The following is a 23,375-nucleotide window of genomic DNA, read 5'->3' as shown; positions in this document are numbered from 1 at the left end:
TCCCCTCTAGCACCCTGGCTCCGCTCCAGTCCATCCTACACTCTGCTGCCTGACTAATCCACCTGTCTCCCCACTATTCCCCAGCCTCCCCCCTATGCCAGGCCCTTCACTGGCTTCCTATCCCTCAGAGGCTCCAATTCAAAACCCTAACCATGACATACAAAGCCATCCACAACCTGTCTCCTCCATACATCTGTGACATGGTCTCTAGACGCACGCAACCTTCGATCATCTCAAGATCTCCTTCTCTACTCTCCCCTTATCTCTTCTTCCCACAACCGCATACAAGACTTCTCCCGTGCTTCCCCCATACTCTGGAACTCCCTGCCGCAACACATCAGACTCTCACCATCAACGGAAACCTTCAAGAAGAACCTGAAGACCCATCTGTTCCGACAAGCCTACAGCCTGCATTGATCCTCGGTCTACTGAACCACAGCATGACCTGCTCTACCCTCTCCTACTGTATCCTCACCCATCCCTGTAGACTGTGAGCCCTCGCGGGCAGGGTCCCCTCTCCTTATGTACTTGTGTGTCCCTTGTCTTACACATGTTCACTATACTTGTCTATATTTCCCCTTTTCACATGTAAAGCGCCACGGAATAAATGGCGCTATATAAATGCATAATAATAATAATAATAATAATAATGTCGTTCTGCGCTAGATTGAAAAGACAGGAAAATTGAGTGATTCCAAAATATTGGCTATAAGTCACCATTTATAACTGTACTATAATCTCTTACATGTTCTGCAGGACTGCTATCTACCACTATATGTCATTGATTTTCATCAACGGCCAGGTCATATACTGAGATTCCCCTATACCCACTGTAGTTGTGTGGCGCCCCCAGGAGTATGGTTACCACAATGGCATTGCCTTCCTCCTAGGGAGGGTGATGTCAGGCTTGGAAGCAATGAAGGGTCTCTCTGGCAGTTAACCATAACACACAACACAGTTCCCACTCCAGGCCAGCAGAGGGAGCTCTGAACCAAGACTGGGGGAGGAGCTGCTCTCTGGGGGCCGGGAAGGGGAAATTAGTCAGTTAGTGTGAGGAGGGCAACGTGTGTAGACGTGGAGAGAGAAGCTGGAGGTTGAGCGGAGAATAGAGAGCTCACTCCTAGTGATAGCACATGATCTGGAGCCTGGTCTCCAAGGTTGTATGGATACTGACGTTCCTGCAACAGAATCCAGAGGAATAGGAAGCTGTAAATGCTGTATTCCCACATAAGACTTGGAGGCACAACAGCGACGGGTGAGCCAAAAGAAGAGATAGAAGGCTACAGCTGTCTGCCATACGAGGTAGATCTAAAAGGAAACAAGGAGGAACTTCAGTGTAACACAGTACTGCATGTCCCTCAAGTAAGCGCTAGGAAGGAGACTACACAACCAATCTGCACAGAGAGATTCCTGAGTTGCTTCCAGGCTAACCAGCTCCTGTACCATCTGTAATCTTGACCCTGGAGTGCATTTACCAAGCAAAGTAAAGGCCCCTTTACATTTAGCGATGCACCAGCGATCCCGACCAGCGATATGACCCGGTCAGGATCGCTGGTGCATCGCTAAATGATCGCTAGTGAGCTTCCACACAGTAAGATCTCACAGCAATGCAGCAGCGATACAGCGGACGATACTTACCTTTCAGACGCGGCGATCCTGACGTCCTCCATCCGTGTCCACGCGTCGCTTGTCGGCGCCAGCAGGAGGCCCAGCAGGTAGCGTCCGATGAGAAATGGAGCTGCGCGATCTCGCGCGATCAGCGATAGACAGCGGGGGAGCCGGTCGGAGGTAAGTATCACACATAGCGATATCGCTGCTGCGTCACCAAATCGGTGATGCTTTAGCGATATTGTTAGCGATATCGCTATGTGTAAAACCCCCTTTAAGGTAAAGAAACTGCACTCTGTTGTGTCCTTGCCTCCTTCCTGCAACATCTTCAGCAATGCTACATCTCTGTGCCAGACACTGCACCCTCTTCCTAAACACCTATCCTCACTGCCCTGGGACTACAGCTCTGCCTGTGGAGGGCTACAACATCATTGCTGCACCACACCATCTGTCCCAGAGGATCTGTTTGCAGCGTCGGCTTAACACCCTCCTTGCCAAACACCACAGGTGGCGTCATGAATCATCCACTCACAAACTTTATTCCCATCTCAACTCCCTTTTACATGGGCACCCAGGGCCACGGACCGGGTCACCGCTGCTGTGACACGTACCTCTGAGAGACCGGCCCAGTACCGAGTACCCCACAGCCCTGGGAGGGCGACCCAGTTGTAATCAGGGTGACCGGTTAGAGGCCCACTCAGATGTTTCGCCCCCCTTGAGCTGAACCCCTGGCTAACACCTCTGCTTCTGCCTTATTATAGCGAATCGCACCATTGTAGGTTCCATCCAAATTCCGTTATTTCAGGGATTCGGGTGAAAGTCTTGATATAGCCAAAATGTATGACCCGAACATGATATGGTCCTGGCTTTAGAGTGAAAAATAGTGTAAATTTAACAACACAGTGAATATTGCTAAGATCCATCTTTCCATTCTTCCTTCCAGTGGTGAGATATGCATCTCTCCGCCATTTATGGTGAATCCTGTTGACATGCCGTAAATGTACCAAATGGGACAACTCATTTAAGTCAAAAGGCACTTTCACTTTGAAATATATAATATACCTAATGGTCCTGTCAGTAATGGAGAGGTGACCATGCATACAGTGGGCACAAAAAGTATTCAGGCCCCTTTAAATTTTTCACTCTTTGTTCCATTGCAGCCATTTGGTAAATTCAAAAAAGTTCATTTTTTTTCTCATTAATGTGCACTCTGCACTCCATCTTGACAAAAAAAAACAGAAATGTAGAAGTGTTTGCAAATTTATTAAAAAGAAAAATTGAAATATCACATGGTCATAAGTATTCAGACCCTTTGCTCAGACACTCATATTTAAATCACATGCTGTCCATTTCCTTGTGATCCTCCTTAAGATGGTTCTACTCCGTCATTGGAGTCCCGATGTGTGTAATTAAACTGATAGGACTTGATTTGGAAAGGCACACACCTGTCTATATAAGACCTCACAGCTCACAGTGCATGTCAGAACAAATGAGAATCATGAGGTCAAAGGAACTGGCCAAGGAGCTCAGAGACAGAATTGTGGCAAGGCTCACATCTGGCCAAGGTTACAAAAGAATTTCTACAGTACTCAAGGTTCCTAAGAGCACAGTGGCCTCCGTAATCCTTAAATGGAAGAAGTTTGGGACCACCAGATGTCTTCCTAGACCTGACCGTCTAGCCAAACTGAGCAATTGTGGGAGAAGAGCCTTGGTGAGAGATCACTGTGGCTGAGCTCCACAGATGCAGTAGGGAGATGGGAGAAAGTTCCACAAAGTCAACTATCACTGCAGCCCTCCACCAGTCGGGCCTTTATGATGGAGCGACCCGACGGAAGCCTCTCCTCAGTGCAAGACATATGAAAGTCCGCATAGAGTTTGCTAAAAAACACATGAAGGACTTCCAGACTATGATAAATAAGATTCTCTGATCTGATGAGATGAAGATAGAACATTTGATGATAATTATTAGCAGTATATGTGGAGAAAACCAGGCACTGCTCATCACCTGCCCAATACATTCCCAACAGTGAAACATGGTGGTGGCAGCTTCATGCCATGGGGGTGTTTTTCAGCTGCAGGGACAGGATGACTGGTTGCAATTGAAGGAAACATGAATGTGGCCAAGTACAGAGATATCTTGGATGAAAACCTCTTCCAGAGTGCTCTAGACCTCAGACTTGGTCAAAGGTTAACCTTCCAACAAGACAATGACCCTAAGCACACAGCTATAATAACAAAGGAGTGGCTTCAGAACAACTCTGTGACCATTCTTGACTGGCCCAGTCAGAGTCCTGACCTAAACCCAATTGAGCATCTCTGGAGAGACCTAAATATGTCTGTCCACCAACGTTCACCATCCAACCTGACAGAACTGGAGAGGATGTGCAGGGAAGAATGGCAGAGGATCCCAATTCCAGGTGTGAAAAACTTCTAGCATCATTCCCAAGAAGACTCATGGTCATGGCTGTACTAGCTCAAAAGGATGCTTCTACTCAATACTGAGCAAAGGGTCTGAATACTTATGACCATGTGATATTTCAGTTTTTCCTTTTTAATAAATTTGCAAAAATTTCTACATTTCTGTTTTTTTTTCAGTCAAGATGCGGTGCAGAGTGTATATTAATGAGAACAAAAATGAACTTTTTTGAATTGACCGAATGGCTGAAATGAAACAAAGAGTGAGAAATTTAAAGGAGTCTGAATACTTTCCGTATCCACTGCATGTGATTCACTCCATTGATTTCACTGGGATCGCCAAGAATTTGTTTGCAAACAGGCACCATGAGGGCCTATTCTCCATGTGGAACCCACGTCAATCTTGATAAGTTGTAACTAAAAAGAATGGGAGAAACTTTTTACTTGGCTATGCAGTCATGAAATAAGGAGTGTAAAGGGGAACATTTCTCTTTTTGGACAGTACAAAGCCTGCGTAAGGAGGCTTAGGCTGTGTGCACACGCTGCGGATTATGTGCGGATTCATCCGCGCGGATTTTGTAAAATCCGCAGGTGAAACCGCAGGTCAAAAGACCTGCGGTTTTACCTGCGGATTGCTCTGCGGTTTTGCCCTGCGGTTTTTCATCTCCTCAATGGAGGAGATGGCAAACCGCAGGAGAATCCGCAGAAAGAATTGACATGTCAATTCTTTCTGCAGATTGAAAACCGCAGATAATCCGCGTGGAAAATTCCGCACCGTCTGCATTGCGGTTTTTGATTCCCATAGGGAATCATGGTACTGTACACCGCAGCAAAAACTGCTGCGGGTCCGCAGCGGCCAAAACCGCTGCGGAACCGCAGCAAAATCCGCAGCGTGTGCACACAGCCTTATAGTCCTTGCAATGCTCTTCTGGGAATTTAAATAGGCAAATACCTGGTAACCTCTTCAGAGAGGATGAAGAAAAGCGATGTTGTGTCACCTATTAGTTGTAGCAATCATAAAAGTCATTATTGACCTTTTAATGAGCCTTGCCACATGAGTTTGGATAAAAAGCCAAACCAGAAATTCCATTTGTAAACATGTTTTTCTGGGTGTTTGCCCATCATCATGGCAAAGCAGAAGGTCTGATCTGGCTCGGTGAGAGACTCTGACATGGAGTCTAAAGGGGAACAAACACTCTGAAATTTGTCTGGTCTGGATTCTTATGTGGCAAGGTTCGTTAAAGGGTCAATATTGTCTTTTAGGATTGCTACCCCAATAGGTGGTATTACAGTTCCTGTCTTCTTCCTTTCTGAAGAGGTTATTGGCAAATTCAATTTTGAGAGGAGCATTGTATGGCTTATAAGTTTCCTCAAGCCAGCTTGGCACTCTCTAGCAAAAGAAACAATCCCACTGAGACCCCGCCACAGTCAGAGGTCTCTCACCCAGCTTATTTGGATCTCCTGCTTTACATTGATGAAGGGTAAACACTCTGAAACTTGCGTCTGCTAATGGAAAGTCTGATTTTGCTTCTTATTCAAAGTCATGTGGCAAGGCTTGTTAAAGAATTGATATTGACTTTTAGGATTGCTACATCCAATAGGTGGCACAAGAGTTCAAGTCCTCTCCTTTTCTGGGGAGGAAATTTGCATTGTTATGAAATATGTAGTATTTCCTCATTATCTTGCATATTTTTCTATTGATTGTATAAAACAAACATTCTCTTCTCTTATGAAAACTGCCAAAAAGCTGATATTGACAAGTCTGTTGAAAAGAAAGGCAGTAAAGATTTATTACAAATAAGATTAAAGAAACATCTTCACGTTATATGTTTTCTGTTTCTAGTGCATGACTTGACATGTGCAATGCTATGGTTGTATTCATTGTCCATTTTTTATGGTATAGGAATTTCATTCCTTTCTTCGGGAACCGGGGCAAGAGGAGGAACTTTGTGAGTGCTCCGGGTGACAGTGAATCTACTCATGTGCAGCGCTTCCTCATAACATGGAGGAGTTTCTGGTCCAGTATAAGGAAATTGAGGTGGAGGAACATGAGAGTGAGATACAGCAAATATCCTCCGAGCAGCTGGACCAAACACAGACTGAAGAGCTGTGAAAAGAAGAATAGAGTATCAAGTCAGGGGTTATAGGGAATCTGCAAATCTCATGATACAAGCTGCATACATTAACAACATTGAATATCTTATTCCTGATGAGGCTAGTGTACTTATTTTGAAATTTCATGTGACTGTATAATCGGTTTTTAATGTTTCCCCAACTGATATTAAAATTAGCGACTAGTGATGAATTCTCAGAATTCTCAGGAAGGAAACCTTTTAAAATTGATTACACATCCATTCTGAAATTGATTTTTTTCTAAGTTAGTACATTAGTACATCTGCCCAATCAGGTCTAAGGGATCTTTATACACTGGGTACAGAAAGTATTCAGACCTCTTTAAAATTTTTCACTCTTTGTTTCATTGCAGCCATTTGGTAAATTATAAAAAGTTTTTTTCTCATTAATGTACACTCTGAACCCCATCTTGACTGAAAAAATCCAAAAATGTAAAAATGTTTGCAAATTTATTAAAGAAAAACTGAAATATCATATGGTCATAAGTATTCAGACCCTTTGTTCTGTATTGAGTAGAAGCACCCTTTTGAGCTACTACAGCCATGAGTCTTCTTGAGAATGATGCGACACGTTTTTTACACCTGGATTTGGGGATCCTCTGCCATTCTTCCTTGCAGCTCCTCTCCAGTTCCGTCAGGTTGGATGGTGAACGTTGGTGGACAGCCATCTTCAGGTCTCTCCAGAGATGCTCAATTGGGTTTAGGTCAGGGCTCTGGCTGGGCCAGTCAAGAATGGTCACAGTTGTTCTGAAGCCACTCCTTTGTCATTTAAGATGTGTGCTTAGGGTCACTGTCTTTTTGGAAGGTGAATCTTTGGCCAAGTCTGAGGTCCAGAGCGCTCTAGAAGAGGTTTTCATCCAGGTTATCTCTGTACTTGGCCGCATTCATGCTTCCTTCAATTGCAACCAGTCGTCCTGTCCTTGCAGCTGAAGAACACCCCCATAGCATGATACTGCCACCACCATGTTTGACTGTTGGGATTTTATTGGGCAGGTGATGAATAGTGCCTGGTTTTCACCACACATACCACTTAGAATTATCACCAAAAAGTTCTATCTTCGTCTTATCAGACCAGAGAATATTATTTCTCATAGTCTGGGAGTCCTTCATGTATTTTTTAGCTGTGAGGAAACTGCAGGCACGTAGGATGCAGTAACGGACTGTACACAGACCAAGGGTGAAAGGGGTTTATTATACAGTAAAAACTCAACGCAGGGAGTAAATGGAGGGATAATATTCCCTAATACAGCAAAAGGCTAATGGGGATAACTTAAGGAACAGGGACAAGTAAAGCCACAATACAATAAAATATAACTTATCACTCAGGTGCCAGTCACGGTTGAACTTCTGTCTGTGACTGGTGCTGCCTAGATTGCGTAGTATCTTTTGAAGTTGGCGCTGTCCTCCCATGGTCCTGACGATGGTGGCGAATCCTCGGGATCCTGATGTGGGTCTTCGGTCCAGCAGATGAGGTGATGAAGAGGGATACATTTTTATCCTCAGCGGTGATTGTCCCAACACTACGGAGATTTGCAGCACTGCCCAAACACAGTTTACAATGGGCAGCCCGGTTCGCTGTACCGAATCGACACACGCCTAAGTCCCGTTCACAGACCTTGTCTCTCACGGTCAGTACTGTCAGCAGGGGAGGCTGTGGCAGCGTTGTCGGCTGTGTCAGCAGTCTCAGTGCGGGCAGTGATGTCTGAGCGGTACTCGGTTGACGGTCTCCTGTCAAAGCGCTCTGCCATCGCAGGCTGTGCTCTGCCCAGACGCCTCCGAGCTGATTTCACCCCACAGCCATCCCTTGCACCCGAAATTCCCACCCAATCTGTCTGGCCACTCGCACGCTGCAGCTCTGTCCACTTAGCCATGCCCCGTTTTCTCAAACACGGAGTACGGTCTGGAGTCTCAAGCTTTATACCCCGCAATATAGGTGACAGCCCCGACAGTTCCGGACCCTTCACGGAAGAGACATGCCTAGTTAGTTCCTTCCCCTTACATAGCAAACTCTATGCGCGCTTTCATATGTCTTGCACTGAGGAGAGGCTTCCGTCAGGCCACTCTGCCATAAAGGCTCGACTGGTGGAGGGCTGCAGTGATAGTTGACCTTGTGGAACTTTCTCCCATCTCCCCACTGCATCTGTGGAGCTCAGCCACAGTGATTTTGGGTTTCTTCTTTATCTCTCTCACCAAGGCTCTTCTCCCATGATTGCTCAGTTTGGCTGGACAGCCAGGTCCAGGAAGACTTCTGGTGGTCCCAAACTTCTTCCATTTAAGGATTATGGAGGCCACTGTGCTCTTAGGAACCTTGAGTACTGCAGACATTCAATTGTAACCTTGGCCATATGTGTGCTTTGCCACAATTCTGTCTCTGAGCTCCTTGGCCAGTTCCTTTGACCTCATGATTCTCATTTGTTCTGACATGCACTGTGAGCTATACAAAGGAATTTTGTAGATATTGTCCGCTCTGCTGAACAAATAGATATCTGGACATATTGATGAAAAAGAATGGAGGTTTAATTCAACACGTTTTGAAGTCTAAAAATTACTTCTTCCTCAGGAAATACTACATACAACATTGTATGTGGTATTTCCTGAGGAAGAAGTCATTTTTAGACTTCAAAACGCGTTGAATTAAACCACCATTCCTTTTCATCAATACATCCGGATATCTACAGTATTTGTTCAGTAGGACGGACAATATCCACAAAATTCCTTTGTATGGTTCCTGATATGGTCAATCTCTGACCTGTGGATCTGCGGCACCTGACATTTATGTGCCTTATCACAGGGGCATCAGGTGAGCAGTTTTCTGACTAACAGATTCTGAAACTGTCAGATAAAACCCTATGTGTGCTTCTTCTCTCCTGTAGTTTCTTTGTATGCACTGTGAGCTGTGAAGTCTTATATAGATAGGTGTGCGCCTTTGCAAATCAAGTCCTATCAGTTTAATTAAACCCAGCTGGACTCTAATGAAAGAGAAGAACCATCTCAAGAGGGATCACAAGGAAATGGACAGCATGTGACTTAAATATGAGTGTCTGAGCAAAGGGTCTGAATACTTATCACCAAGAGACATTTCAATTTTTCTTTTTTAATAAATTTGCAAACATTTCTACATTTCTGTTTTTTTCAGTCAAGATGGAGTGCAGAGTGTACATTAATGAGAAAAAAACTACTTTTTTGAATTTACCAAATGTCTGCAATTAAACAAAGAGTGGAAAATTTAAAAGGGGTCTGAATACTTTCCATACTCACTGTAATAATTTATAAAGTTTGTATTATAATATCTGTTGACAGATCCTCTGCTAGAAAGGACACTTCATTTATCAGGTTACAATCAATGGAAGTAGCTTCTCTGCTTCTGTATTTTAATAGAAATTCCTGTAAAAAAAAACGGAGTTTAGGTTTCAATTTAATGTTATGAAAAAATGAAGCCAGGCTTTCTTAAGAAGTGTTAGCGCATGAATAATAACTGAATTACTGATCCATTACTTATGTAACCTTACTGATTTTATCTTTACTAAATTCAATTCCATACCAGTAAGCTTCTTCGAAATGAGGATCGAGACTCTTTAAGGCTACGTTACCATAGAAGCTAATTATTGCAGACCACCGGTAGCAATTACCGCTGTGGATAGCATAGCGAGAAAGGTGAAATGTGCATAGCGAAGTGTAAAATTCACACTTATATCAGCAGCATAAATTGACATTCTGTATATCTCTAACTCAATTTACGTTGTGAATATATTTTGCAGCATGTCCATTAGATTTCTTAAAGTTTAATGCACTTAAATAACTGAATACTGTAGGTTGCAATCCTGCCTGTATATTATATTTATACTGCCTATATGACCATGTTTGAGTAAAATTTAGAACAAAAGTAGAAAGCATTGTATTCTTCTATGTTCTCATTGTACCCACTGAAATGTAAAGTGCTGTGAAATATGTTTCTGCTATAGAAAAAAAAATTATTATTATGTAGAAAATCCCGGTTCGTATGGAATTGCAAACCGGCTCGGTGCTTTGCATATCCCAGCGGGACCGTTTATCAAGTTGGTTTTATGTTTTGGTTTACATAAGAGCAAACCTGTGACTGATTTCCTCCCAAAATTTCAAGAATATGCTTGCGCAATGAAACTAAAAAAATTATTATTATTATTATTGACATATTTCGCTAAGGCCTCTTTCACACATCAGGTTTTCGCCGTCAGGCGTGATCCGGCGCTTTTGACAGAAACCGGATCCGGCGAAATGCAATGCCGGATCCGGTTTCCCCCCCATTGACTTGCATTTGCGCCGGATGGCCATGCGTTTCATCCGGTTTTCGCCGGATCCGGCAATGTGTCGCGATCCGGCGTCTGGAAAAAACGGCTACTGTAACGTTTTTTGTCTCCGGCAAAAAAGCCGGACACGCCGGATCCGGCGCGTCCGGCTTTTTCACACAATGAAAGCCTATGAGCGCGCAATGCGCCTGATCCGGCGAAAGCCGGATCCGGTGGCCGGATCCGGTTTTTTTGGTCTGAGCATGCTCAGTAGCTCTGCCCACAAGACATATATAAAAGCAAGACAGTGGGACCCACAGCCACACCCAACATGCCACCCAAGAAAGCAACCAAGCACAGCAGGAGAAGGCAGGAGACCACTGCAGCACCATCAGCACCACCACCACCCCAAATGGAGCAGCAAATGGAACATGCTGAGAAGGGGAGGCCAGCAGCAGATGAGAGACGGTAATTATCAAATCCCCCATTCCTCCAAACTAGGGCTATTGAATATCAAGATATTCATTAGCCCTTTGTTTCTCTTTATTCAACAGCCGCCCAATAGATGCAGCAGCAGCAATGGCAGCAGCAGAAACACCACCCACAGGCATGGAGTGTGGCCACCAGGAAGACAGCACATCATCTTCTGGGAGCCCTCCCTCGCATCGTCAGCGTTTGACGGTAAGTTTTTATTTCCAAAATCCATCATCTCTGTAATATATGTCTATTCATTGCCTTTTATTTCAAAACAGGATTCACAAGATGAAGAGGAGCTCCCAGAAGAAGAAGGAAGGGGTGGACAGACACTTGGAGTGGGCTCACAATTGGTAAGTTTTTTGCATCAAACACAACATCACACTACACACAACACATAGAAAACAATGTTCTGCAGACCACACACAGCAAACAAATGCCTACATCCAGACATAACATTTTTTGTTTTCTTCTCTAGTCTTCCCAATCTGGTGCTCGGCCAAGAGGTCCTCGCAGTGCCTCCCAGGGTCGTCGGCGACAGCAACGCGGCGGTCACCAGCGTGTAAGTATAAATATTTTTGCTTTTTTTTTTGCACTTTTTATTTCATTTCTTTAGTGGAGGCTAATTATGTTATTTTTGTCTTTTTCTTTAACAGCCTTCACAGCGTGCTCCTGACTCTGACGGTGAGGATGGAGGACTCGATGTGGACCACCTCATCGATCTCGTCAGAGAAAGGGAGCCGCTCTGGAATATGGCTGACCGCCGCCACGCTGACCTTATCGTTACCCGACGACTCTGGGAGGAAATCTGTTCACTACTTGTGGGCCGCTGGGAGGACCTCGATGTTCGGGCCCAGATTAAAGAGCGTAAGTATATACAGTACCGGTTGCTTGATGTAAACCAGTGTTTCCCGAACTCCAGTCCTCGTGGTCCCCACGGATCATGTGTTCAGGATTTCTATTTACTATGGAAATCCTGAAAACATGACCCCTGGGGACCATGAGGACTGGAGTTTGTGAAACACTGATGTTGTATACTAACCACTCCTTTCTCGTTTCAGGGAACAGAATTGTGAATCGGTGGCGGTCTGTGAGGGATCGTTTCAAGAAGGAGTTCAATAAAGAGATGTGGGCCCCGAGTGGATCTGGAGGACGCAGGAGCAAGTACAAGTACGCACAAGCCCTGTCGTTCCTCCGGGAAACAATGGTCACTAGAAGGTAAATATTACACACCACATGTGAAAAAAAATGTTAGATGTAACTTTTTTTTTTCAGCCAGGGCCATACCATGTCAGTATTTTAATTTTTTTTTTTTCTCTTTATTCCACAGCACGGTGAGCAGCACTCGGGAGCCTGCACGATTGGACCCTTCTGAGGCGATCCCTGAGGAGACCGGCACCGAGGGACACTTCGACCGCCCCGGTACATCTGCACCTTCCCAGCCTTCCCACACATTCGACCCATCTGTCCCATCCACCAGCACAGGAGCATCGTGGCCGCCTACATTACATGAAGCTGCTGGTGAGGAGATCGCTTTCCCTTTACCCCACCCTTCTGCCCCTGCCACCTCTAGTACACCTGCGGGTACTGGGCAGCAGCGGCAGAGGGGTCAGGAAAAGAGTTATGCGCCAGAGTTCTTGCATCTGAATGCATCTTTCCAGAACTGTCTAAAAGTCTTGTCAGAGCAAATCTCCGCAGGCTTTCAGCAGATCAACTCCAGCATTCTGGAGGTGAAGACACTTCTGCAAACCATGCATTCAGAAGCAAGATCTTCGCCAAACCACACCTTTTTCAGGTCTGTTGTGGAGCGCATGGCAACACTATCTCCTACCCAGCAGATGCATGTAATGCATTCGTGCCATGGTGCTCTACAGCAGGTTACATCCCAACCTCCACCTCCCACCACTGTAGTTCCTCCACCTGCACCCCCTCCAGCCACTTTCCATCCCCCCCTCCTATTACATCTGCACCCCCTCCAGCCACTTTCCATCCTCCCCCTCCTATTACATCTGCACCCCCTCCAGCCACTTTCCATCCTCCCCCTCCTATTACATCTGCACCCCCTCCAGCCACTTTCCATCCTCCCCCTCCTATTACATACCAGCAACCTCACCAGTACCAGCAACCTTCCCAGTACCAGCAACCTCCCCAGTACCAGACATCTCCCCACTTCCAGCAACCTGCCCCATACCAAACTCCTTCCCCGTACCAAACTCCTTCCCCGTACCAAACTCCTTCCCCATACAACTTTCCATCAACATCATCAGCTCCTACAGTCCCTGCCCAACCCTCCACTCCACCGCCCACCACCTCTTCTGCCTCCCACATGTCCACCCATTCTGTAGCTTTTTCCACACCATCACCTCTAACTGTACCTTCCCCACCACGATCCCAGTCCTCTCTCCACACTCCCATTGTCGAAGTGTCCAGCAGCCCCTCCGGCAGTATTTCCACCCCACACTACACTGAGTTATAATGTTTTTTTGTAATAAAAATGCCCATTTGGTTGGTTTCAAACCTTTATTAAAAAAGTTTTTTTAACTTTAAAAACAGTTTACACAAAAAACAATATTTTAAATAAAAGTTAAATTATTGTTTCACTGGTTGTCTGTCATTTCTTTCTGCGGCGAAATATGTTTAAAAAAAAGGTTAAATACAGGGTATTTAAAAGGTAAAAAGGTATTCAAAACCAGGTATATAACTGTGGGTAAATTTTAGCTTTTTGCCACAGTTGTGTTCCTGGTTGTGTTTGAAGCAAAGTATTTCACCTGAAAAGTTGTGTTTATTGTTGGTGATTTCCTAACAATGAACACAACTTTTGTTAAAAGGTGAAATACTTTGCATAAAACACAACCAAGGAACACACCTGTGGCCTAAAGCTAAAAATAGTAAGACCATGACAAGATAGCCAACTTTGGTTGGCAAAGGTATATACTGTTGGTCCAGAAGGTACACAAGTTTGGTTAGGGCTAGTGTTGAGCATTCCGATACCGCAAGTATCGGGTATCGGCCGATATTAGCGGTATCGGAATTCCGATACTTAGTTCCGATACTTTTGTCATATCGGATTCCGGAATCGGAATTGGAATAGGAAGTTCCCATCATGCTATGAGCCTGCTTGCTTTGATTAAGCCAATGGGAATCCTCCGAAGTGTGGGCACATCCTGTTAGGCATGTAGGCATGTTAACTATTGGCATGGCTGTGATTGGCTGCCGAAATGATGTCATGATGCACTATAAAAGCCACCGCAGCCGCCATTTCTGGTCACTCTGCTGTGAATTCAGTTAGGGACAGGCTGCTGTAGAAGACTGTGAGGGACAGTTAGAAATAGCGATTCCACCAAACATCTAGTGCTTTACCCAGGCTACATAAACCACCACTGTAGCCTTCTTTGCCCTAGCAGCAGTGTTCACAGCTGTCTGCAAGGGCTGTGTGAGTGCAGCTCACGCTGTGGAGTGGGTCCTGCAGCCACGTCAGGCTGTAGGCCACCCAGTGTGATCACTGCTGCCTCATACATCTTTTATTTTTTGAGCTGCATTTTTTACATAATTTCAATCTAGTGTGCTTCCATCCGTATCCACATACGTTGGTTGCAAACACTAGTAGTAGACAGCGGAGCCTTTCTGCAGCCTTTCAGTGCTAGTGTCCACTTTGCTGCACTGTTCACGGCTGTCTGAGAGGTCTCTGACTGTGTGTGAGTGCAGCTCACGCTGAGTAGTGTGTCCTGCAGCTACGTCTGGCTGTAGGACGCTCAGCGTGCGTCAGTGCCTCACACATATTTTTATTTGAGTGCAGCTCATTTTTTCTTCTATTAGTGTGCATCCATCCGTCTCCATCTACGGTGGTTGCAAACACTATAAAGGAGTACACAGCGGAGCCTTTCTGCAGCCTGTCAGTGCCAGTGCCCACTTAGCTGCACTGTTGACGGCTGTCTGAGAGGCCTCTGACTGTGTGTGAGTGCAGCTCACGCTGAGTAGAGTGTCCTGCAGCTACGTCTGGTTGTAGGACGCTCAACGTGCGTCACTGCCTCACACATATTTGTCTTTGAGTGCAGCTCATTTTTTCTTCTCCTATTAGTGTGCATCCATCCGTATCCATCAACATTGGTTGGTTGCAAACACTATATAGGAGTAGATAGAGGAGCCTTTTTTTCTGGCTTGTGCCCTGCCGGCGCAGCCAGATTAGTATTACCCAATTTTTTTGGAGCCTCATCTTTTGCATTGTAGGTTACCTGCCTGCATTGTAATAGCTCCAAAAAGTTGGTGATACTATCAGTTTCAATTCTTTGTTCACATACTTTGAGTTTGTTTCCAACAAAGAAACCACAAAAAAAGTTCACCAAACACTACATTTTGAACTTGTGTAGGCCACATCAGCTCCTATTAAAGTCTAGTCCACACACACACACACTTCATAAAATTAGTGTTTCTTGTACCTGTAACCAGCTGTTCAGGAATAAGCACACTAAGGCCCCCCTTTGTACTTTTTTGCCTATCTTAAGCAGTCTTGCAAGATGAAGAAGGCTGGGAGTAAGGCGCGTGGGAGTGGGCGTGGGCGTGGAGTTTCAGCAGGGAGAGGACGTGGGGATTCTGCAGGGAGAGGACGTGGGGATTCTACAGGTAGAGGACGTGGGGATTCTGGGCCTGCTGCGGGCACCAGTGGATCAGCATCCCCCAGTTTTAGCAGGCAACAGTCCTTTATGCGCAGCTTTGTAGGACCTCAACGTACCCCACTGCTGCGGGAGGAACAAATTGAAGCCGTTGTCGGATGGATGGCAGCTAACGCATCGACTTCAATTACTTCCGCATCCTCTCAGGGTCAGAGCACCGAAGAGCAACCATCTGTCTCTTCACCAACTGCCAAAGTGCCCAGGCAGTCAGAGAGACATGGACAGGAGCCATCACAGTCTCTACTTCTGTTCTCGGAATCTGTTGGCTTGGAAAGAGGGGGCCAGCCAAGCAGCATTCCTGAATGTGAAGAAGAGGGAGTATGCAGTGATGCGCAACTTCTTTGTCCCTCTGAATCTGAAGAGGCGAGTGGGCCAGTGCCTATGGTCAGCACACCTCAGTACGCATCAGATGATGACGAGACTCAGTTGCCACTTTCTGGTGCGTACGGTGCTGGCGAGACAACCCCGGAGAAGCAGCTGTTTGAAGAGGGGAGGGAAGATGATGAGGTCCTTGACCCATCATGGCGTGAGCAACAGGAAGGTGGTGGGAGCAGCTCGGAGGAAGAGATTCCCCTACCGGCCAAAACAGGAGGCAGAGGGAGGGGGAAGACTTGGTTGCCTGTACCCTCCACTTCGGCACCCGTTAGGAGCATTCCTCCTTCCAAAGGCAAACCGGGCGCTCACAAGAGTTGCAGTGCGTGGTCCTTTTTTGACACAGTTGCAGATGACATTTGCTTTGTCAAATGCAAGCTGTGTCATCAGAGAGTCAAAAGAGGGAGAAATGTCAGCAACCTCAATACCACAAATATGTGGAAACATGTGCGCACCAAGCACGAGTTGGAGTTGCAGAGACACCCTGAAGACGTAGGCCAACGTACAGCACCACCTACCACCTCTTCAGTTCGTGTTGGGCCCTCTTCCTCCAGCTCACACACTGCTGGTTCGGCTTCCTCACAGGATCGCCAAGGAAGAACCTCTGCCACTGTTGTCCGGAGACCCTGTCAGATTACACCCATAGCAGCACGTTCCCATCCATCACAGCCATCGGTAGCACAGGCATGGGATAAAAGGCGCCCTTACTCGGCAAACCATCCCCGAGCACAGTCTCTGAATCCAAACTTCTGGCAGTTGAAATGCTGTCATTCAGGCTGGTGGACACTGACACCTTCCGGGACTTAATGGCATTGGCAGTCCCCCAATACAACGTGCCCAGCCGCTTTTATTTCAGCAGGCGAGCCGTCCCTGCCCTGCAGAAACATGTTGAGGGCAAAATAAAACATGCGCTACTAAACGCCGTTAGTAGCAAGGTCCCCCTGACCACCGATGCGTGGACCAGTAACCATGGACAGGGACGATACCTTTCCCTCACTGCCCACTGGGTCAATGTTGTGGAGCCGGGTACGGATCTGGAGAGTGGCGCTGTACGTGTTCTTCCAACGCCACGGATTGCAGGACTCCAGTCTGTACACATAGACTCCTCCTCCTACTCAAGTTCCTCAGAAACAGCAGAGCAGGAGCCTGTTACGACCGATATGAGCACAGCCGTGGCCAAACGTCAACAGGCTGTACTCAAATTAATTTCTTTGGGGAATCGAAGCCACACAGCGCAGGAGCTCTGGAATGCTATCAAGCTGGAGAGCGATGTGTGGTTTGGGCCAGCGAATCTCCAGCCGGGCTTGGTAGTGTGTGACAATGGCCGAAATCTGGTGGCAGCTCTTGGCCTAGGCAACCTCACACACATCCCATGTCTGGCACATGTTCTTAACTTGGTCGTGCAGAGCTTTCTGAGGGACTATCCGGATCTTGCTGCACTGTTGCACAAGGTCCGCATAGAGTGCGCTCACTTGCGACGTTCCAGCACGGCAAGATCGCGCCTCGCTGCTCTGCAGCGACGATTTGGCCTTCCGGAACATCGCATCATATGTGACCTACCCACCCGGTGGAATTCAACGTTACATATGTTGGAGCGGTTGTGTGAGCAGCAGGCAGCAGTCATGGAGTACCAGCTGCATCAGGCGCAAACAAGTCGCACTGTGCGCCGTTCACACTTCAGCACCATTGAGTGGGCCTCTATGAAGGACATCTGCCTCGTTTTGCGTGCCTTCGATGAATCCACGCGGATGGCGAGTGCAGATGATGCACTAGTCAGCATGACTGTCCCCCTTATCTGCCTGCTTCAACAAACACTGCAAGCACTAAGGGATGAGGTTTCAGAAGAGGTGGAGGATGAGGAGTCCCAAATGCCATCTGCTTCTGGACAGTCTGCGCTACGTGTTTCCTCACAAAGGCCTAGGCAGGGGACACTTTGTGAGGAGGATGAGGAGGAGTCGATGGAGGAGGAAGACATCTCTCCAGAGGAGGGAGGTACACAAACCTCTACTCAGTATGTACAGCGAGGGTGGGGTGATGCAGTGCAGGCCGAGGTCACGCCTCAAACAGGGGACAGCGGTTCTTTGGCAGTTGGGAGTCTGCAGCACATGGTTGATTTCATGCTGCAGTGCCTGAGAAACGACCGCCGCATCGCCCACATTCTCGTCTCGGCTGATTATTGGGTGTACACCCTCCTAGATCCTCGCTACCGGGACAGCGTACAAAGGCTCATACCAACGTTGAACCGGGAGCGTAAAATGCGGGAGTACGAAGAGTCACTGGTGCAGTCCATAATGTTTTCCATTCCACCCGACAGCATTGTTGCTAGTGCTTTACAAAGCAGCTCTGTGCGTCGAGGCAGTGGAGGAAACTCTGCACAAAGAGGGAGCAGAGGCAGCGCCGCAGCACAAGGCAAGACCACTATGGCCCAAATGTGGCAAAGTCTTGTGTGTCCACCACAATTGTCTACACCATCAGCGACGCCTCGAGTCAGCAGGAGGCAACGCTTCCGTCAGATGGTGTCAGACTACATGTCTTGCCCTGTCGCTGTACTCCCAGATGGCTCTTCCCCCTTCAAGTTTTGGGTCTCTAAGCTGGATACATGGCCAGAGCTTAGCCAGTATGCATTGGAGGTGCTGGCTTGCCCTGCTGCCAGTGTATTATCGGAAAGTGTCTTTAGTGCCGCAGGTGGTGTACTAACAGACCGTCGCACGCGACTATCTTCCGATAATGTTGACCGGCTGACTTTTCTGAAAATGAACAAGGCCTGGATCTCCAAAGACTTTGCCATTCCTCTTACAGACTAAATTAGTGGTTGGCAACTGTATCCAGGTCTGCTGGTGTGTTCATTTTTCTACCACCTGAACTATAATCCCTTTGCTTCAACACAGCCAGTTGTCGCTCAGATGTGTCGTCTGCACAGAGAAACACACTAGCTCCTGTGTTAGTGGGGTTCAGTAATGCCAGCTGATCCCCTGCTGTGTGGACGGCAAAGTCACCAGCTCCATCAACATTCAAACCACTACTGATTTTTAACCGTGCCCAACTTAGGTCTCTGGCTCCACTGTCTCTACTATTTCCCCTGACCTCCAACCCCGCCATCTACATCTCTGAAGTGGCGTCAGCACAATCTACACTTGTCCCTGTGTTCCTGTGGCTCAGTCCCATCAGTTTATCCCCTGATGTGTGTCCGGCAAGGTCTCCTGCTCTGTCCACATTCCCATAACCAGTAGTGGGAATGAGGACAGAGCTGGCGAACTTGCCGGACAAACATCAGGGGATCAACTGACGGGACTGAGCACCAGTAACACAGGAACAAGTGTAGATTGTGCTGACGCCACTTCAGAGATGTAGCTGGCGGGGTTGGAGGCCAGGGTAAATAGTAGAGACAGTGGAGCCAGAGGCCTAAGTGGAGCATGGTTAGAATCAGTAGTAGTCCACAACCTCCATAAAAACCGCTGCCCATTGGCCTCTGCATGCGGCATGCGTAATCCTGGGCTCCAACAGCTTCAGTTGGTGTTCAGAAGTGTCGTCTCCACAGAGCCAAACACCTTCGTTAGAGTGTTAGTGGGGTTCAGCACTGCCAGCTGTTCCCCTGCTGTGGAGATGGCAAGTCTCCTGCTGCCTTCACCTGCCAAAATCCAGTAGGCCACAGCCTGCTCCTCGCCTAATCCTGGGCTCCAACAGCATCAGTTGGTGTTCAGAAGTGTCGTCTCCACAGAGCCAAACACCTTCGTTAGAGTGTTAGTGGGGTTCAGCACTGCCAGCTGTTCCCCTGCTGTGGAGATGGCAAGTCTCCTGCTGCCTTCACCTGCCAAAATCCAGTAGGCCACAGCCTGCTCCTCGCCTAATCCTGGGCTCCAACAGCGTCAGTTGGTGTTCAGAAGTGTCGTCTCCACAGAGCCAAACACATTCGTTAGAGTGTTAGTGGGGTTCAGCACTGCCAGCTGTTCCCCTGCTGTGGAGATGGCAAGTCTCCTGCTGCCTTCACCTGCCAAAATCCAGTAGGCCCCAGCCTGCTCCTCGCCTAATCCTGGGCTCCAACAGCGTCAGTTGGTGTTCAGAAGTGTCGTCTCCACAGAGCCAAACACCTTCGTTAGAGTGTTAGTGGGGTTCAGCACTGCCAGCTGTTCCCCTGCTGTGGAGATGGCAAGTCTCCTGCTGCCTTCACCTGCCAAAATCCAGTAGGCCACAGCCTGCTCCTCGCCTAATCCTGGGCTCCAACAGCGTCAGTTGGTGTTCAGAAGTGTCGTCTCCACAGAGCCAAACACCTTCGTTAGAGTGTTAGTGGGGTTCAGCACTGCCAGCTGTTCCCCTGCTGTGGAGATGGCAAGTCTCCTGCTGCCTTCACCTGCCAAAATCCAGTAGGCCACAGCCTGCTCCTCGCCTATTCCTGGGCTCCAACAGCGTCAGTTGGTGTTCAGAAGTGTCGTCTCCACAGAGCCAAACACCTTCGTTAGAGTGTTAGTGGGGTTCAGCACTGCCAGCTGTTCCCCTGCTGTGGAGATGGCAAGTCTCCTGCTGCCTTCACCTGCCAAAATCCAGTAGGCCACAGCCTGCTCCTCGCCTATTCCTGGGCTCCAACAGCGTCAGTTGGTGTTCAGAAGTGTCGTCTCCACAGAGCCAAACACCTTCGTTAGAGTGTTAGTGGGGTTCAGCACTGCCAGCTGTTCCCCTGCTGTGGAGATGGCAAGTCTCCTGCTGCCTTCACCTGCCAAAATCCAGTAGGCCCCAGCCTGCTCCTCGCCTAATCCTGGGCTCCAACAGCGTCAGTTGGTGTTCAGAAGTGTCGTCTCCACAGAGCCAAACACCTTCGTTAGAGTGTTAGTGGGGTTCAGCACTGCCAGCTGTTCCCCTGCTGTGGAGATGGCAAGTCTCCTGCTGCCTTCACCTGCCAAAATCCAGTAGGCCACAGCCTGCTCCTCGCCTATTCCTGGGCTCCAACAGCGTCAGTTGGTGTTCAGAAGTGTCGTCTCCACAGAGCCAAACACCTTCGTTAGAGTGTTAGTGGGGTTCAGCACTGCCAGCTGTTCCCCTGCTGTGGAGATGGCAAGTCTCCTGCTGCCTTCACCTGCCAAAATCCAGTAGGCCCCAGCCTGCTCCTCGCCTAATCCTGGGCTCCAACAGCGTCAGTTGGTGTTCAGAAGTGTCGTCTCCACAGAGCCAAACACATTCGTTCAAGTGTTAGTGGGGTTCATCATTGCCAGCTGATCCCCTGCTGTGGAGATGGCAGTCTCTCCTGCTGTCTCCGCATTACAAAGACAGTAGGCCTCTGCCTACACCCTCCTATTTCCTGGGCTTCAACACAGCCAGTTGTAGTTCGGAAGTGCCGTCCACACGGAAAGAGATACTTGCTCCCGTGTCTCAGTGGGGTTCAGTAACGTCAGCTGATCCCCTGCTGTGTGGATGGCAGTCTCTCCTGCTGTAAACTCATTCAAAATACAGTAGGCCTCTGCCTACACCCTCCTATTTCCTGGGCTTCAACACAGCCAGTTGTAGTTCGGAAGTGCCGTCCACACGGAAAGAGATACTTGCTCCCGTGTCTCAGTGGGGTTCAGTAACGTCAGCTGATCCCCTGCTGTGTGGATGGCAGTCTCTCCTGCTGTAAACTCATTCAAAATACAGTAGGCCTCTGCCTACACCCTCCTATTTCCTGGGCTTCAACACAGCCAGTTGTAGTTCGGAAGTGCCGTCCACACGGAAAGAGATACTTGCTCCCGTGTCTCAGTGGGGTTCAGTAACGTCAGCTGATCCCCTGCTGTGTGGATGGCAGTCTCTCCTGCTGTCACCTCATTCAAAATACAGTAGGCCTCTGCCTACACCCTCCTATTTCCTGGGCTTCAACACAGCCAGTTGTAGTTCGGAAGTGCCGTCCACACGGAAAGAGATACTTGCTCCCGTGTCTCAGTGGGGTTCAGTAATGTCAGCTGATCCCCTGCTGTGTGGATGGCAGTCTCTCCTGATGTCACCTCATTCAAAATACAGTAGGCCTCTGCCTACACCCTCCTATTTCCTGGGCTTCAACACAGCCAGTTGTAGTTCGGAAGTGCCGTCCACACGGAAAGAGATACTTGCTCCCGTGTCTCAGTGGGGTTCAGTAATGTCAGCTGATCCCCTGCTGTGTGGATGGCAGTCTCTCCTGCTGTCACCTCATTCAAAATACAGTAGGCCTCTGCCTACACCCTCCTATTTCCTGGGCTTCAACACAGCCAGTTGTAGTTCGGAAGTGCCGTCCACACGGAAAGAGATACTTGCTCCCGTGTCTCAGTGGGGTTCAGTAACGTCAGCTGATCCCCTGCTGTGTGGATGGCAGTCTCTCCTGCTGTCACCTCATTCAAAATACAGTAGGCCTCTGCCTACACCCTCCTATTTCCTGGGCTTCAACACAGCCAGTTGTAGTTCGGAAGTGCCGTCCACACGGAAAGAGATACTTGCTCCCGTGTCTCAGTGGGGTTCAGTAACGTCAGCTGATCCCCTGCTGTGTGGATGGCAGTCTCTCCTGCTGTAAACTCATTCAAAATACAGTAGGCCTCTGCCTACACCCTCCTATTTCCTGGGCTTCAACACAGCCAGTTGTAGTTCGGAAGTGCCGTCCACACGGAAAGAGATACTTGCTCCCGTGTCTCAGTGGGGTTCAGTAACGTCAGCTGATCCCCTGCTGTGTGGATGGCAGTCTCTCCTGCTGTCACCTCATTCAAAATACAGTAGGCCTCTGCCTACACCCTCCTATTTCCTGGGCTTCAACACAGCCAGTTGTAGTTCGGAAGTGCCGTCCACACGGAAAGAGATACTTGCTCCCGTGTCTCAGTGGGGTTCAGTAACGTCAGCTGATCCCCTACTGTGTGGATGGCAGTCTCTCCTGCTGTAAACTCATTCAAAATACAGTAGGCCTCTGCCTACACCCTCCTATTTCCTGGGCTTCAACACAGCCAGTTGTAGTTCGGAAGTGCCGTCCACACGGAAAGAGATACTTGCTCCCGTGTCTCAGTGGGGTTCAGTAACGTCAGCTGATCCCCTGCTGTGTGGATGGCAGTCTCTCCTGCTGTAAACTCATTCAAAATACAGTAGGCCTCTGCCTACACCCTCCTATTTCCTGGGCTTCAACACAGCCAGTTGTAGTTCGGAAGTGCCGTCCACACGGAAAGAGATACTTGCTCCCGTGTCTCAGTGGGGTTCAGTAACGTCAGCTGATCCCCTGCTGTGTGGATGGCAGTCTCTCCTGCTGTCACCTCATTCAAAATACAGTAGGCCTCTGCCTACACCCTCCTATTTCCTGGGCTTCAACACAGCCAGTTGTAGTTCGGAAGTGCCGTCCACACGGAAAGAGATACTTGCTCCCGTGTCTCAGTGGGGTTCAGTAACGTCAGCTGATCCCCTGCTGTGTGGATGGCAGTCTCTCCTGCTGTAAACTCATTCAAAATACAGTAGGCCTCTGCCTACAC

The 23,375-nt window shown here is 48.1% G+C and overlaps 1 protein-coding gene across 1 annotated transcript in view; it reads right to left on the bottom strand.

Annotated features, from left to right (window-relative positions):
* Nucleotides 1-5,846: 5,846 nt before the first annotated feature.
* TMEM52B (transmembrane protein 52B) overlaps nt 5,847-23,375 on the bottom strand; it is a 38,047-nt gene continuing 20,518 nt past the window's right edge. Inside the window, exon 3 of the mRNA XM_073546627.1 lies at nt 5,847-6,130. Within this exon, the coding sequence (XP_073402728.1) occupies nt 5,916-6,130 (215 nt within the window). The 3' untranslated portion in view covers nt 5,847-5,915. The remainder of the gene's footprint in view (nt 6,131-23,375) is intronic.

The sequence above is a fragment of the Dendrobates tinctorius genome, unplaced genomic scaffold, assembly GCF_039654945.1.
Source record: "Dendrobates tinctorius isolate UK_male_01 unplaced genomic scaffold, ASM3965494v1 ptg000149l, whole genome shotgun sequence".
Lineage (NCBI taxonomy): Eukaryota > Metazoa > Chordata > Amphibia > Anura > Dendrobatidae > Dendrobates > Dendrobates tinctorius.
The sequence above is the reverse complement of the archived record's forward strand: the minus strand, read 5'-3'. Positions and strand labels throughout refer to the sequence as shown.